Below are 14,062 nucleotides of genomic sequence, written 5' to 3'. Positions count from 1 at the left end.
GGGTCACCAACCTGAAAAGGTAGAGAAACACTGATCTATTTTATCTATATTCTCTATTTTTCTGTTTTGCTTTTAATACCATGCTCATCATCATGGTGTCTAAGTAATTCATCCCCTGGCTTCCTGCTTCTGCCAAGTGTACCATGAATCCAAATATGCACAAATAGATGTAAATTGGTAGATCACTAAACCTTTCTTCTCTGATGAATACATTAAGCAGCATTTGAAAACTCCAAGGGAAACTCCAACAGATTGACATTCACCACACTCAGACAATGAGGAAGTGCAGAGATTCAGACATAATATAAACATTTCTGTTTATAACTCCAATTTAAAATGTGCATGTGAGATATATGTTGGTACTCCATCGCTGACAATGATGACAATATTATAGCAATTCTCAGCTCTGGCTACACACATGACTCCAAAGTCTGAACCATGATGCATAGAGTTGGCTACACTAAGGCCATGGGAAGTCTGTAAATATTATGTTTGACAGTGCAGTTCTGTGGCGCTTTTCACGTGCAGCCTGGAGATGATTTCGTCAATCCTACTCAAACCTGTTACATCCTGATCTTGTCAAGAGACTACCAGTGTGTCCTGTCCTGAGCCATTTGCTCAAGTTCTTTGAGGTTGATAGTCTCCAGTGGGCTGCACTTTAGGTTAACTTTAAGCGCTTATACGGACGACACTTCCTTCTTTTGCTCCCCATGCAAGATCTGTTTTGGGAGACAGATCTTCCATTCTGATGACATGTCCAGTCTACCTAAATTGTGTTCTCAATAGCATTTCCTCACTGCTTTGTTGTGTTTGCTCTTTCAGGGACCTTAATATTGGTCACTCTGTCCTGCCAGCGAATGCTCATTATTAAGGCTACGTTTTAGTCACGGGTATTTAGTCATGGGTATGGACAGGTCACGAGCAATAAACAGAAAGTCATGGTCCTGGACCTGTCCATGACTTTTATTAAAAATACCTGTGACTAAATCTTACCTGCTGGGAGGGGGGCACTCCTGAAGACTGCTGCTGGGGGTGGGGGCAGAGCTGGGCGATGTGTCTGCTGGGTGGGGCAGCCCAGGCCCCTGCTGCAGCTGGGGGCAGCCTGTGTCCCCGTTACTGGAGGAGGGGCAGCCCGGGGCCCCTGTTGCTGCTGCTGGGGGCAGCCCTGCCACCAGTCCAGGTGGGGGGGAAGCCTGTGGCCCTGCTGCCACTAGTGCACGGGGGGCAGCCCGGGGCCCCGGCGCCACCTCCGCTGGTCCGGGCGAGGGACAGCCCGGGGCCCCACTGCCACCTCCGCTGGTCCGGGCGAGGGACAGCCCGGGGCCCCACTGCCACCTCCGCTGGTCCGGGCGAGGGACAGCCCGGGGCCCCACTGCCACCTCCGCTGGTCCGGGCGAGGGACAGCCCGGGGCCCCACTGCCACCTCCGCTGGTCCGGGCGGTGCGGCTGGCCCCAGGGCTTCCCAGATGCTGTGGTGGTCCTGGGGTCAGCTGCACCAGCCCTGCAAAATTCACAGAGGTCACGGAAGCCATGACGTCTGTGAATGAGTCACAGCCTTACTCATTATCGAGCGGAGGGAACGCTTGTTAAATTGCTCAAGCTGTTAAATGTGCCATCTATAAAGAGTCCATGTCTGAGATCCATGCAGGAAAGATGTTAGATATATAAAATATTGAATAATATACTTATCTGACAAGACCATTTTAGCAGTGTTATACAAAGAGAGGTAACATGCACAGTAACAGTATGCAACAATGGAATGTAGTCACTGTCCATCAGCAACAGCTGGAAGGAAAAGCCTGGACACTCTGGAATAATAAGCAATGGTAACATTGCTTATTAAGTGTATAGAAACTCATCACCTAAGATGGTTGTTGTTGGAACCAGGCAAATAAAACGTAGCTCGTCAGCAGATAGAGGTATCCAGACTTCTGCTAATTATCAAGAGTAATTTATTGTGCATACTACTTACTGCATAGAATAACATTTCAGTGCATTTCTACTTACAGTTTTTAAAGAGGCTTCTTGAATCTTTTTAGAGCTTTCTTATGAGAAATCTCTCCCAGGTCTATCAAAATGTTCTATTTTATTTGAATGAAGTAAAACTAATTTTAGAAGTAGTCATTTCAAACAAAATGAAACGGTCATTAAGATACTCTGGTGTAGCAATTCTATTTATCCATCAGATTAAACCTCAGAGGCACAGTACAAGTAGTTGTATTTTCACTTGAAAGAAAGTTACAACTAGGAAGCACTATGGATAACCCAGAAGGTGGGATGTTTCCCCGCTGTTTAAAATACAAAGGTTGTTGCTTACAAGACACACTGTTACACCAAGTGAAACAAAAAGGCACCAGTTAAGCCATCATCAATTGTTAGGGTCTGTCAGGAAAACATTGCAATGTAGTGACTGTCTAGTCATTTTATGTCATGAATTGCTTTAGGAATAAGCAGTATAAAAAAACTGAATTAAGCAGAGCTTGATAGAAAAAAAAATATTGTTGAAAGTATTGTCAAAAAATGTAACATTTTATGTTGGAAAAAGTTTCATCAAAAGTTTTCTGACTTGCCCTATGAAGTAATAACTTATTTAGGAGCAGCCATAATACAGTCAGAAAGCAGCATGAGGTGGACAGTGCGCAATAGGCTCGGAAATTTAACATAGCAAACACCAGAGGCAAATTTACAGCTGTTATTTAGCAAGAAAAGGCTTGTACACTATCCCACTGAAAGCAGACTTTTACAACTAGGTTTGTTATCAATTCCTTCCTTTGAATCTTGAAATACATTGTACCAAGTAGGTCACATGGCCATCCTCCCCATTATGACTTCAGGTCAGCAGGGCCTGACAAAACACATTCTGGAATACTTAAGGAACTGGCTGAAGAGATCTCTGAGTCATCACCTATTATCTTTGAGAAATCGTGAAAAAAAGGACAAATATAACACAGAATGGGAAATGACTGCCTAGGAAGAGTACTGCAGAAAAGTGTCTGGGGATTATAATGCATCACAAACTAAATATGAGTCAACAATGTAATTCTGTTGAAAAAAACAAACATCATTATTAGATTTATTAGTAGAAGTGTTGTAAGCAAGAGCGGAGATGTAATTCTTCCACTCTACTAAGCACTGATAAATCCTCATATGGAGTGCTGTGTCCAGTTATGGGCGCCACACTTTGGGAAAGATGTGGACAAATTGGAGAAAGTCCAGAGGAGAACAGCAAAAATTATTCAAAGTCTAGAAAACATGACCTATGAGGAAAGATTGAAACAATTGGGGTTTGTTAAGTCTGGAGAAGAGAAGATTGGGGTGAGGGGGAAGGGAAGACATGATAAGTCTTCAAGTTCATAAAAAGTTGTTATAAAGAGGAGGGTCATATATTGTTCTCCTTATCTACTGAGGACAGGAAAAGAAATAATGGGCTTAAATTGCAGTAAGGGAGATTTACGTTAGACAACAGGAAAAACTTCATAATGGTAAAGATAGTTAAGCACTGGAACAAATTACCTAGGGAGGTTGTGGAATCTCCATCACTGGAGGTTTTAAGGACAGGTTAGACAAACACCTATCAGGGATGGTGTAATGGGGTTTGACTCACCACTGCAGTGCCTCCTGCTGGCCGTCCTGGGAATTAGCTCTGGTTCACCAGTGCGCATTCATCTAGTGATGTCTCGCCACCATCACTTCTGCCATCAGGACCCGTGTTGCTCTCAGGACCATGGTATCCTCTTCTGGACACAACTCTTTGGCTGTGCCCCACTCGGTTCTCTCCCTCCCGCCCCATTCTGGGAGGCCAGCAGTCCTCTGTCCAGCCATTTGCCTCAGTGGTAGGCTGCAGGCCAGGTTTTAGCCACCTGCATCAGTAGCAACTGGGGCCAAAGGGGGAGAGGACTAGCAGTCATACGCTGTGTCACCTCCAACCCCTGGCGTCTGTTTCCCTGGGCCACTTCCCCGTAGCCCTAGCACCTTCTCTGCCCCTGTATCATGGCCTCAGTCTGGCAGCAGTCAGCCGGGAGCTCACTCATGCTCCCCTGACTCTGTCCAGCACTGCCTGGACCATGGTGCTGTCTCTTCTCCCTCCTTCAGGGCAGCCAGTCCTCACTCCTCAAACTCCAGGGAATGACTGAAGCTGCTCTGTTCAGCATCCCTTCCTATATGACCCAACCTGGCCCTGATTGGCTGTCTCTCTAAACCTCCTGATTGGCTGTCTCTACAAGCTCTTTCCTAATTGGCTGCCTCTTACACAGCCTTCCTGGGCTACTTTAACCCCTCTTCTGCCAGTGTGGGGCTGAAGCCCCACCACAGATGGTCTAGATAATACATAGTCCTGCCTCAGAGCCTATCAAGGTCCCTTCCAGTCCTACATTTCTATGATCCTGTGATTAAATAGGCAAGTCATTTATCAGCATATCATAGAATCATAGAATATCAGGGTTGGAAGGGACCTCAGTCCAACCCCCTGCTCAAAACAGGACCAATCCCCAACCAAATCATCCCAGACAGGGCTTTGTCAAGCCTGACCTTAAAAACATCTACGGAAGGAGTTTTCACCACCTCCCTAGATAACTCATACCAGTGCTTCACCACCCTCCTAGTGAAAAGGTTTTTCCTAATATCCAACCTAGACCTCCCCCCACTGCAACTTGAGACCATTGCTCCTTGTTCTGTCATCTGGTACCACTGAGAACAATCTAGATCCATCCTCTTCGGAACCCCCTTTCAGGTAGATGAAAGCAGCTATCAAATCCCCCCTCATTCTTCTCTTCTGCAGACTAAATAATCTTAGTTCCCTCAGCCTCTCCTCATAAGTCATGTGCTCCAGCCCCCTAATCATTTTTGTTGCCCTCTGCTGGACTCTTTCCAATTTTTCCACATCCTTCTTGTAGTGTGGGGCCCAAAACTGGACACAATACTCCAGATGAGGCCTCACCAATGCCGAATAGAGGGGAATGATCACATCCCTCAATCTGCTGGCAATGCTCCTACTTATACAGCCCAAAATGCCATTCGCCTTCTTGGCAACAACTGTTGCCTCATATCCAGCTTCTCGTCCACTGTAACCCCTAGGTCCTTTTCTGCAGAACTGCTGCCTAGCCACTCAATCCCTAGTCTGTAGCAGTGCATGGGATTCTTCCATCCTAAGAAGATGCACTTGTCCTTGTTGAACCTCATCAGATTTCTTTTGGCCCAATCCTCTAATTTGTCTAGGGCCCTCTGTATCCTATCCCTACCCTCCAGCGTATCTACCTCTCCTCCCAGTTTAGTGTCATCTGCAAACTTTCTGAGGGTGCAATCCAAGCCATCCTCCAGATCATTAATAAAGATATTGAACAAAACTGGTCCCAGGACCGACACTTGGGGCACTCCACTTGATACTGGCTTGATAGCAACTGAGTGGATGCTCCTCTGTTCAGCAGTGCAGCTTGCCCAAACTATAAATAACATTCAGTGATCTCTCTTACTTTGTATTGGTTGATGACCTATGTTTCTTCAGTTACCAGGAAAACGCCTGTCGGGTTGGAATGTACCTGCAAAAGTAGACACCTATCTGTGGCTTGGTTCCATCAAGTATGCCCATACCATTATGGAGAACTTACCTTTAGGACATGAGACTGAAGTGCCCTCCGCAGATGGTACAGGACATCCTCCTGCTCCTTCACCTGCCAGTCTGGTGTACAAAAGTAAGACAATACTTCTGCAGTACAGTAGCAAGGATACTTAGCGGTAGTATGGAACGTTGGACATATGGTGCTCTAAATTAGGAGGATAGCAAAATATCTACTTGATGTATTTGCATTTTTCCCCAAAAATGCTTAAATTAACATTTTAGCACATTGTTTAATCAGAGACACTGACTAGTTGCTGAATGCCACCTTGGCAGCTACTGAATGCTTAAAACCTCCATTGATGCTTCATGGAATCATAGACATTAGAGATGGAAAAGACACACTACATTATGCCCTTCCCTCCATATCCCTCTCAATGCAAGGTTGTTGCCCTTAGCACATGTTGCACTGTTTTTGCTCCCTAGTTTAAATGTCCCAAATGAGGAGTCTTCCACTGGATCTTTTGATAAAAGCATATGTGCTTGAATTCATCGTAGGTGATAAATATACATAGGGAGATACTATGGTCAAGTGATGAGAGAAAAGACTGGAAATTAGCAGAGCTGGTTTATAACCCTGGCTCTGACACTGTGTGAATTGTGTGAATTTAATCTTTCTGTCGCTCCGATACCCCATCTTTAAAATGGTGATCGCACTTTTCTATCTCATTGGAGTGCTGTGAGGGTCAAGGTTTTGGAATTTGTGGGTGGTCCTCTTTCCATGTATTCATGGCATCATTTCCCCAAAACTGATAACATTGTATTCATTGTCCTGACACAGCCAAGCACCTCTTCCAGTTAAGAGCCCACATGTATCAGGCCAGGGGGCTCATTGCGGCAGATAGCTCTGGACTTTCTGATCCCTTTGCCAAAGTAACGTTTGTTTCGCACTGCCAGACCACCAAGGTAAGTTGCAAAGTCTTCCTTCTCCTTGTGTAAATAAGGAACTGAGATGTCTCATTAAAGTGGTGAAAATGGGATAAAATATTGATTCTCAAAGGCAATTGGGAATTACCTTACCAGATCAGATTAGTGGTCTATCTAGTGCAGTCTTCTGTCACTCTCAGTGGCCAATATTAGATGTTTGAGTTTCCTTTTCTGTAAAATGAGGATAATGCTTAATGAAAAACTACTTAACTACCATAATGAGGTGTTGTGAGGCTTAATTCATTAGTTTGTAAAGCACTTTGAGATTCTTAGACGCAAGGGGCTCCAGAAATGTAAAGGATTATAGTGTATTATTGAGACGAGTGGTTACTTATTTGCAGTATCTCTTAGAGCCAGTCACAGTGTATATTATATCATAGCACTAATATCCAGCCATATGAATACAAGTGTGGTTGAAAACAGAAGTCCTAGCGCGGCTGTCTGTTTTGAGGACATGTGCCTGTCATTAAAGAAACACCACTGCCATTCTAGCTCTTGGTATGATTAAATTAACAAATATACCATCAGGGACAGCTGCTCTGATGGCATAGCATATATAGAATGAGTCACCAGATGCAGCCTTGTATCTGCTCTCCAAGTGTAATTGGTCTGCAATTAGACTAGTGCCAATCTGTTTTGACTCCTTTGGATGTTAGATTCTCTGAGATTATTGGACCGAAATAGCAAGTGTGGGCTGGGTTGTATTTCTCTGAAATTCTCCCTCTTTAGACTTTAAGATTAGGCCATTTCCATTGGCAGGGGGACAGATGCTGTGTCCTGCATCCCCGCCACTATTTTTGTGTGTGTTAAGAGCAAGGCTGAGTCACTTTTTAAAAAAGCCCAAAGTGCTGCTGTGGCCATGTGAGTCAGTTTGGCCCTTTGGAATGGAGTTTAGTAGAGCACAAGGATGGTTTCAGAGAGGCATTACCAGGTAAAATGCACACCAGGTGCAGAGACTCTCTGCACTACTTAAGTCCTGAAAAATAGTTGCTCATTGAGAGGCCTCCTTAGGGCTGCCTTTGAACTGGAGAAATGGTCTCCAGACCAGCCGCACAGAGATTGGCATGAAAGGCCATTTTGGAATGAGCAAGGAGTTTCCTGGGGACAAGAGAGGGGCTTCTACCCAGATCCTGTGGTTTCAGTATGCTGTGCAACCGGTACAAGGGACAGCTGATTTATTACCCATGGGGAAGGTGGGAGGGTTCTGCATGGCAACCCTGCAACCTGGCCCGGGCTTGGGTGGGAGAGTTGGATTTCACTTTCACTCACCCAGCTTGATGGGAAAAACTCAGCTTGACTCTCAGAGCCCATCTTAATTTTGCAAGGGTGGAAGTTCAGTAACCCACTATTTCACTTGTAAATAGAGCACATTTGACACAGAAATCATCAAGGATCAATAAATGTGGAACCCAAATCAACTATTTTTATAGTCACTTTTCACAGGGTAACAAAGCTTTAAGAAAAATAATGTTTATCCCCTTCTGGCTCTCTGAAGGAAGTTTCTATAGCAGCAGATTCTGGGGGCCAGGGCAAGGAAAAGGTTTCTCTATCCAGGTGGCTCTCTAGAGTCATAGGGCCTGATTCTGCTCTCACTTATGCCTGTTTTACCCTCATGGTTAAGATCAATTGAGTTAATCTTGGTTTACCCCCATTGTAGCTCTCTGGATATCAATGGAGTTGATCCTGGTATAAGCTAGCATACCTGAGAGTAGAATCAGACCTACGTATGACAGCATTTTGTACACACATAAGTGCGAAGTAACATATTGTCTGAATAAAATACTGCATGCAATCATTTGAATTGTTTTTAGAATGGTGTCCACCAAGCTCCAATAAACCACAGTGAAAGAAGACATTTCCATTTAACAGAACAACAGCAGATGATGAGAGTCAGATTTTGCAGCGGATATTTTTTTCTTTAAAATTTAACATTGGTAGATACATTTCCTGCCAAAGCAGCTAAGCTGTTGTCTTTGAGGAAGTGCCTTGACCAGCCCAGCATGTCTGAAGTGCAGCAGCAAATTGCAAGGAAAAAATAAAAAAAAATTGATTTGTTATGAATTAATCAATAAATTACCTTGTTCAATAAGAACATTGTGAGTTATTATTGGCATCTGTATTTGAAGAAAAATTACTTGGAAAATGTTTACCCCACAGAATGAAAAAGTGGAATACATTTTGCTCAAAGTTCTTCTTTAACTATACATGGCCTGATCCTGCAGTCTCCAAACAGGCAGCCTTCCCATAGATTGCAGTATGAGTTTTGCATGCACAAGGACTGCAAGATATAAAGTCAGATATCTGGTTATTTGTTCAGGAAGAGCCTGTAAGGCAAGGAGGGGGGAACATTTACAGCTCAGAATGAACAGGGGTGGTATTCATCTGTGTGGGAAAGACTTTCAATGCACTTATGAAGGCCCATGTTAAGGTTTTTAGGCCCCAGTCCAGCAAACTATTTAAGCACATGCATAACTTTAGGTCAATGAGTACCCTCACTGAAGTTAATGGGATCATAGTTACACATGCGGTTTAAGTGCTTTGCTGGACTGGGCACTAAATGAGGCTTGCATGGGTTCTGATGCAGGACCTCTGCAGAGGTGAGTGACATTTAAAATAGGCCTTGTGCTGATTCTGTATTTCACCCTCTCTTAATAGTTTAGTTTAGTCCACTGGAAAAGATTTCATCACGGTGCAGCCACTTTCTGCTGGAGCACACCAGTCAGTCTTTTACCAGCCTTCTTAAAATGCTGTTTGTTTTTCACTAGATCATTTCTCAGACATTATCTCCTACGTGGAATCAGATGCTGCTGTTCAATAACATTGTGCTCCATGGTGAAGGGAAGGAAATTGCTGAATTCCCACCAGTGGTTGTCATAGAGCTGTACGATGATGATGCAGTGGTAAAGATGAAATGCCTCTTATTAAAAAATCTGAATTGTTGCAGTGTAATGTATTATCTATGTAAAAATCAAAGCTATGTCATTTAACAGACATTTAAAAGTAGTTTCTCTGGCCATGTAAATCAGTTTCTGGCCCTTTAAAATGGAGATTAATATTGTGATGGGACATAGTCTGAGAACCAGATTTATATCCAGTCCTCAGTTACGTCTTTGTAACCTCCTGGTCTTGTTGTTCCAGTTTGACTCTCAGATCCAAAAAGGGGTTTGCAGTAGAAACATCCTTTTACTTGTACGCAGTTGTAATTATTGTATTTATGTATGTTCAGAGACCCGAATTTACCTCCAGCTCACAGAAATCTAGTGCCATCTCACTGCTTATTAGGATACTGCCTTCAGAATTGCTGAAATGTGAAATCAAGGCACTGGTAAACTTCAGATGAGTTTAAAGAACACCCTCTATCATTTCAATAGTTGCCATCCATTGTATTTTGCTGTGCACCTGACTGGGTAGTTTTGTCAGATATATTAAAAGACCATTTCCCACATTTGGATTGAGGGTGGGAGGAGCAGTTCCTAAGGCTGCTGCTATGTTTAGACTACTTACAAAATAACCCGAAGTATGTATCCTTATTTATCTAGGGTAAATCAGACTATATTGGCTCAACAGTAGCTGCCCCTGTGGTGAGACTCGCTGATCAGAAATACGAGCCACCTAAACTATCTTATCACGCAGTGCATTGTGGAAATCTGTCTGGAGGAGACCTTCTTGCTGCATTCGAGCTGCTGCAGGTGAGGGATTGAGTATTAACATTTACCTTTGGGGCATGTAAAAGCATTTAGGGTACAAAGAGACACCGTGGTCCTAGTCTTGTCCTCACTTATACAGGTGCGTCCCTTGTTAAAATCAGAAGGAGTTGCACCCAGGAGAGAGCAGAATTGGATCCTTTCTCCTTTACATCTCATATGCCTAGAACATGATGCAGTTGCCATTCCTGTTCATCCTGCAGTTGGAACAATAAACACTGTTCCTACTTCCACTGCTGCTGGCCCTCTGAATCCTCTAGCTTGGCTTACCTCGCATTTCCACTGGTTTTACCCTGCTCTAATTCTGTTGACTGCAAGGTAAAGTGTCGTTTTGTTCTGGGAAGTGACTGTGTAAAAATGGCATCTTCTTACTGCTCCCTATGTCTGTTTAGAGGTCTATGTCTTTAACAACACTAATAAATTGTTACTACTACTTACTCTTATTACCAGTATGGAGGCAATGTATAGAAGGGAGAGTTAACTGGGTTCTGTTCTGGCTGTAGCACATAAACAGAATTGTTAACCAGTTTCCAGTTGCAGGGCTGAATTCTGCCCTCACATCTGGGCATGGCTTTGCAAATGCACAAACAAGACAGCTTGACTTTCAGACCCAAAGCAGAATTTGTAGGGCTGACAGGTAGAAGAAACTTCTTTTTACTTGTAAACTGAACAAATTTGTTCTGGAATGAGTGAGACATAACATGTAAAACACACAACCCCCATGATGGCATTTTAATAATCACTTGCCAGAGTAAAATTGCATTTTAAAGCATGTGGGGCTAATTGTTTCCCCAATTAAACCTAAATAACATCAAGGAGGGGAATGCACCAACTTAGTGGGGTGTAATTAAGGACAGAATCTAGCTCCATAATCAATATTTTTCTCAATTTTTAATCTAGTCCATGTTTCTAGTGAACAGAGTGAACATTTAGTTTTATTTCACTTTTATCTGGGCGAAGGGAAACAGCACAACATACCAGACTGATCTGAAAATATCTAAGGCCTGAATAAAGAGCTGAAAATAAATGTAAAAATGACCCAGCGCTGGCATTCAGCATTCTCAGACCCTTCACTGTTTGTCTTGGTGATTACATCCTAAAGAATGCTTGTTTTCATCACAGATAATGCTCAAGAGCATGGACTTTAAAGAACCATTCAAGAAAAGATGTGTTAAAACACTATGAGAGGCTTTAAAGCATTCTCAGAGGCCTGATGTGCTGGCAGTTTCTTTCTAGTATCAAAGGATTCCTGATGATGCTCAGTGAGAAGAAACTCTACAATCTCTAATTCGCTCTGTACTTCGGAGACAATAACGCTTTTGGCCACATATACCACATTAGGTAGTTCCGATCTACAAATTGTTGTTTGTTTCAATTCAGGCTATTTTATAATTGGAGTAACAATATGTATGAGAGAAGATCCCTTTTTGAAATTACTGAGGTAGTTCTAGGTCACTGCAAAAGGGTTAAAGTTGATTTCAGTGTAACAGAACAGTTGAGACACTTAGAGAAATAGGAGATTAGAGAAACAATGACTAATAGTGGACACTTGCTAGTCTTAATATGTATGCAGTGCACATATCTCCACTGCTACAATGATCAACACCCTGGCACAAGACACCTTTTAAGATCCATGAATCCTACGCTTGCCTATCACAACATGTGGTATACCTCATCCGGGGCACTAAATACCCCAGTAAAAATTATGTGGGTGAAACCAGACAATCATTACGCTCTGCAATGCACTCACACAGGAAAATGATAAAAGACAAAAACACCCTACCACCTGTGGGTGAACACTTTTCACAAAGTGATCATTCTGTATATAACCTATCAGTCCTCATCCTGAAAGGAAACGTGCATAACACATTCAAAAGACGGTCCTGGGAGCTTAAATTCATGACTCTACTAGATACTAATAATCTTGGATGGAACAAAGACTCTGGATTTATGGTTTATTACAACAATCTGTAACCCACTGACCCCCTCTTTGTGTCTTATGACTGCAGAGGTGGTAATAGGCCACTCTACCTTGAATGGTCCCTTACAATATGTGCTAACTACTTATGCTGGACAATCTGTTCCATCTTGCATTTAGCTGTGATTTGCCTTTCCCAGACCTGAAGAAGAGCACTGTGTGGCTGGAAAGCTTGTCTCTCTCACCAACACAAGTTGTTTCAATAACAGATATTACCTCACTTGCTAGTGTTGATCATTTGAAGTCATTAACGCTCACAGGGCACCTTTCTTGAGAGCTAGGAATGCTGGCCTAGATATCTTGGAATGGTTCCCATCTGTGTAGTTACTAGAATTGTCTGGAAATGTTCCCCTGAAATGTCAGACTAAAATTTAAACCATTTCAGTTTATTTCACTCATCACATTTTGTTTTGATTCAATGACTATGTACACATCAAAAACATGTGACAATTCCAATGTTAACTTTTGAATTTTGGCTTTAGAGTCTCACAGCCACCTTTTACTCTGAATGGGCCCACCACCTGCTGAAAATGGCCTTATTTTCACGAGAAAAAAAGCTCCTTTTTAAAGAAAAATTTGGCCAGCTTTTTAACAACATTTTTACAAAAAGGTTGTAACAAGATGAAAAGAATCAGTTTTTGAATAGTTTCATCTTCTGCTGAAAAGAGTTTTAACCCTCTAGTAATTACATTTCTCCTGACCCCTAAAATTCCCCATACAATTTCAGCTAACTACAGTGTAATTCTTCACTTTCTATCCTAAACTGTGGCATGCTGGCACTGGACCAAAATCTCCTCTTCGTTATACCAGTGCAATTCCTCTGAAGTTGATGGAGTTTCATGATGGAATAGAGAAGATTCAGCCCAGTGTTTGTGATTAAACAGCTGCTGTGTTTCACCACTTTAGGGAAGGACTGGGGATATGATCCCACTTTTCAGTTTATAAAGTGCTTTGGGATTGCTTTGGATCAGAGGTGCTTCTGTATATAAATATGAGTTACTGTTTTAGTTTATTATCATTATCACCACTGTACTGTGTAATGCTGTCACTCTGAGATGTTTTACACCTTTCTGTTTTCTGCGCCTACAATGTGGTAAGGAAAATATCTCCTCTTCCTTATACTAAATGAACTTTCCACACAGCAGCACATATCAGGACACAGAAGACAGATGACTCCTATTTAAAAGAAACAGAAGATGTGAACTTTACAGGTTCCCTGGTGACTCTCTCATAGCCTTAACATTTCAGTGGTAATAATTATAAAGCACTCTAGACACTACATTACTATGACTATTTCCCAGAATCCTTACCCTTTCACTTGTGTGTGATCATTATCGCACCATGGCGCATCTAATTGATCTAATTTTGTTTGCCCTTAGTTAACCAGAAGACATTTCACATCCTTCCTCTCTAATCCTGTCCCATAGTCACCTCTTTATGTGTTGTGTTTCATAATGAAGCCAAACAGAATTTTCTGAGCAAAAGGAGGTAATCTGTGAAATAGCAATTCATAGTTTTGTCAGCGTTAGAAATTGAGTTTCTGGTAGAAGAGATCAGTGCCCCTTTGGCTCAGCCTGGAGTACTAGAGGAAGAAAAGGCATACCAAACCAGGAAGGGGCATAGATCTACTGTAGAGAGATTGTGGGGGAGTGCAGAAAAGAGGAGACTGAGAGAAGACGTGATAACAGTTTTCAAGTACAGTAACTCCTCACTTAAAGTTGTCCCGGTTAACGTTGTTTCATTGTTACATTGCTGATCAATTAGGAAACATGCTCATTTAAAGTTGCACAGTGCTCCCTTATAACGTTGTTTGGCAGCCACCTGCTTTGTCCACTGCTTGCA

At 42.6% G+C, this 14,062-nt stretch overlaps 1 protein-coding gene across 1 annotated transcript in view; it reads left to right on the top strand.

Annotated features, from left to right (window-relative positions):
* Nucleotides 1-14,062, top strand: part of FER1L6 (fer-1 like family member 6) — a 185,351-nt gene that overhangs the window by 117,024 nt on the left and 54,265 nt on the right. Inside the window, exons 20-23 of the mRNA XM_048837249.2 lie at nucleotides 5,501-5,687; nucleotides 6,393-6,517; nucleotides 9,304-9,438; nucleotides 10,078-10,227. Coding sequence (XP_048693206.2) covers nucleotides 5,501-5,687; nucleotides 6,393-6,517; nucleotides 9,304-9,438; nucleotides 10,078-10,227 — 597 coding nt within the window. The remainder of the gene's footprint in view (nucleotides 1-5,500; nucleotides 5,688-6,392; nucleotides 6,518-9,303; nucleotides 9,439-10,077; nucleotides 10,228-14,062) is intronic.

The sequence above is a fragment of the Caretta caretta genome, chromosome 2, assembly GCF_965140235.1.
Source record: "Caretta caretta isolate rCarCar2 chromosome 2, rCarCar1.hap1, whole genome shotgun sequence".
NCBI classification, from domain to species: domain Eukaryota; kingdom Metazoa; phylum Chordata; order Testudines; family Cheloniidae; genus Caretta; species Caretta caretta.
This window is presented reverse-complemented; position numbering and strand designations above follow the sequence as displayed.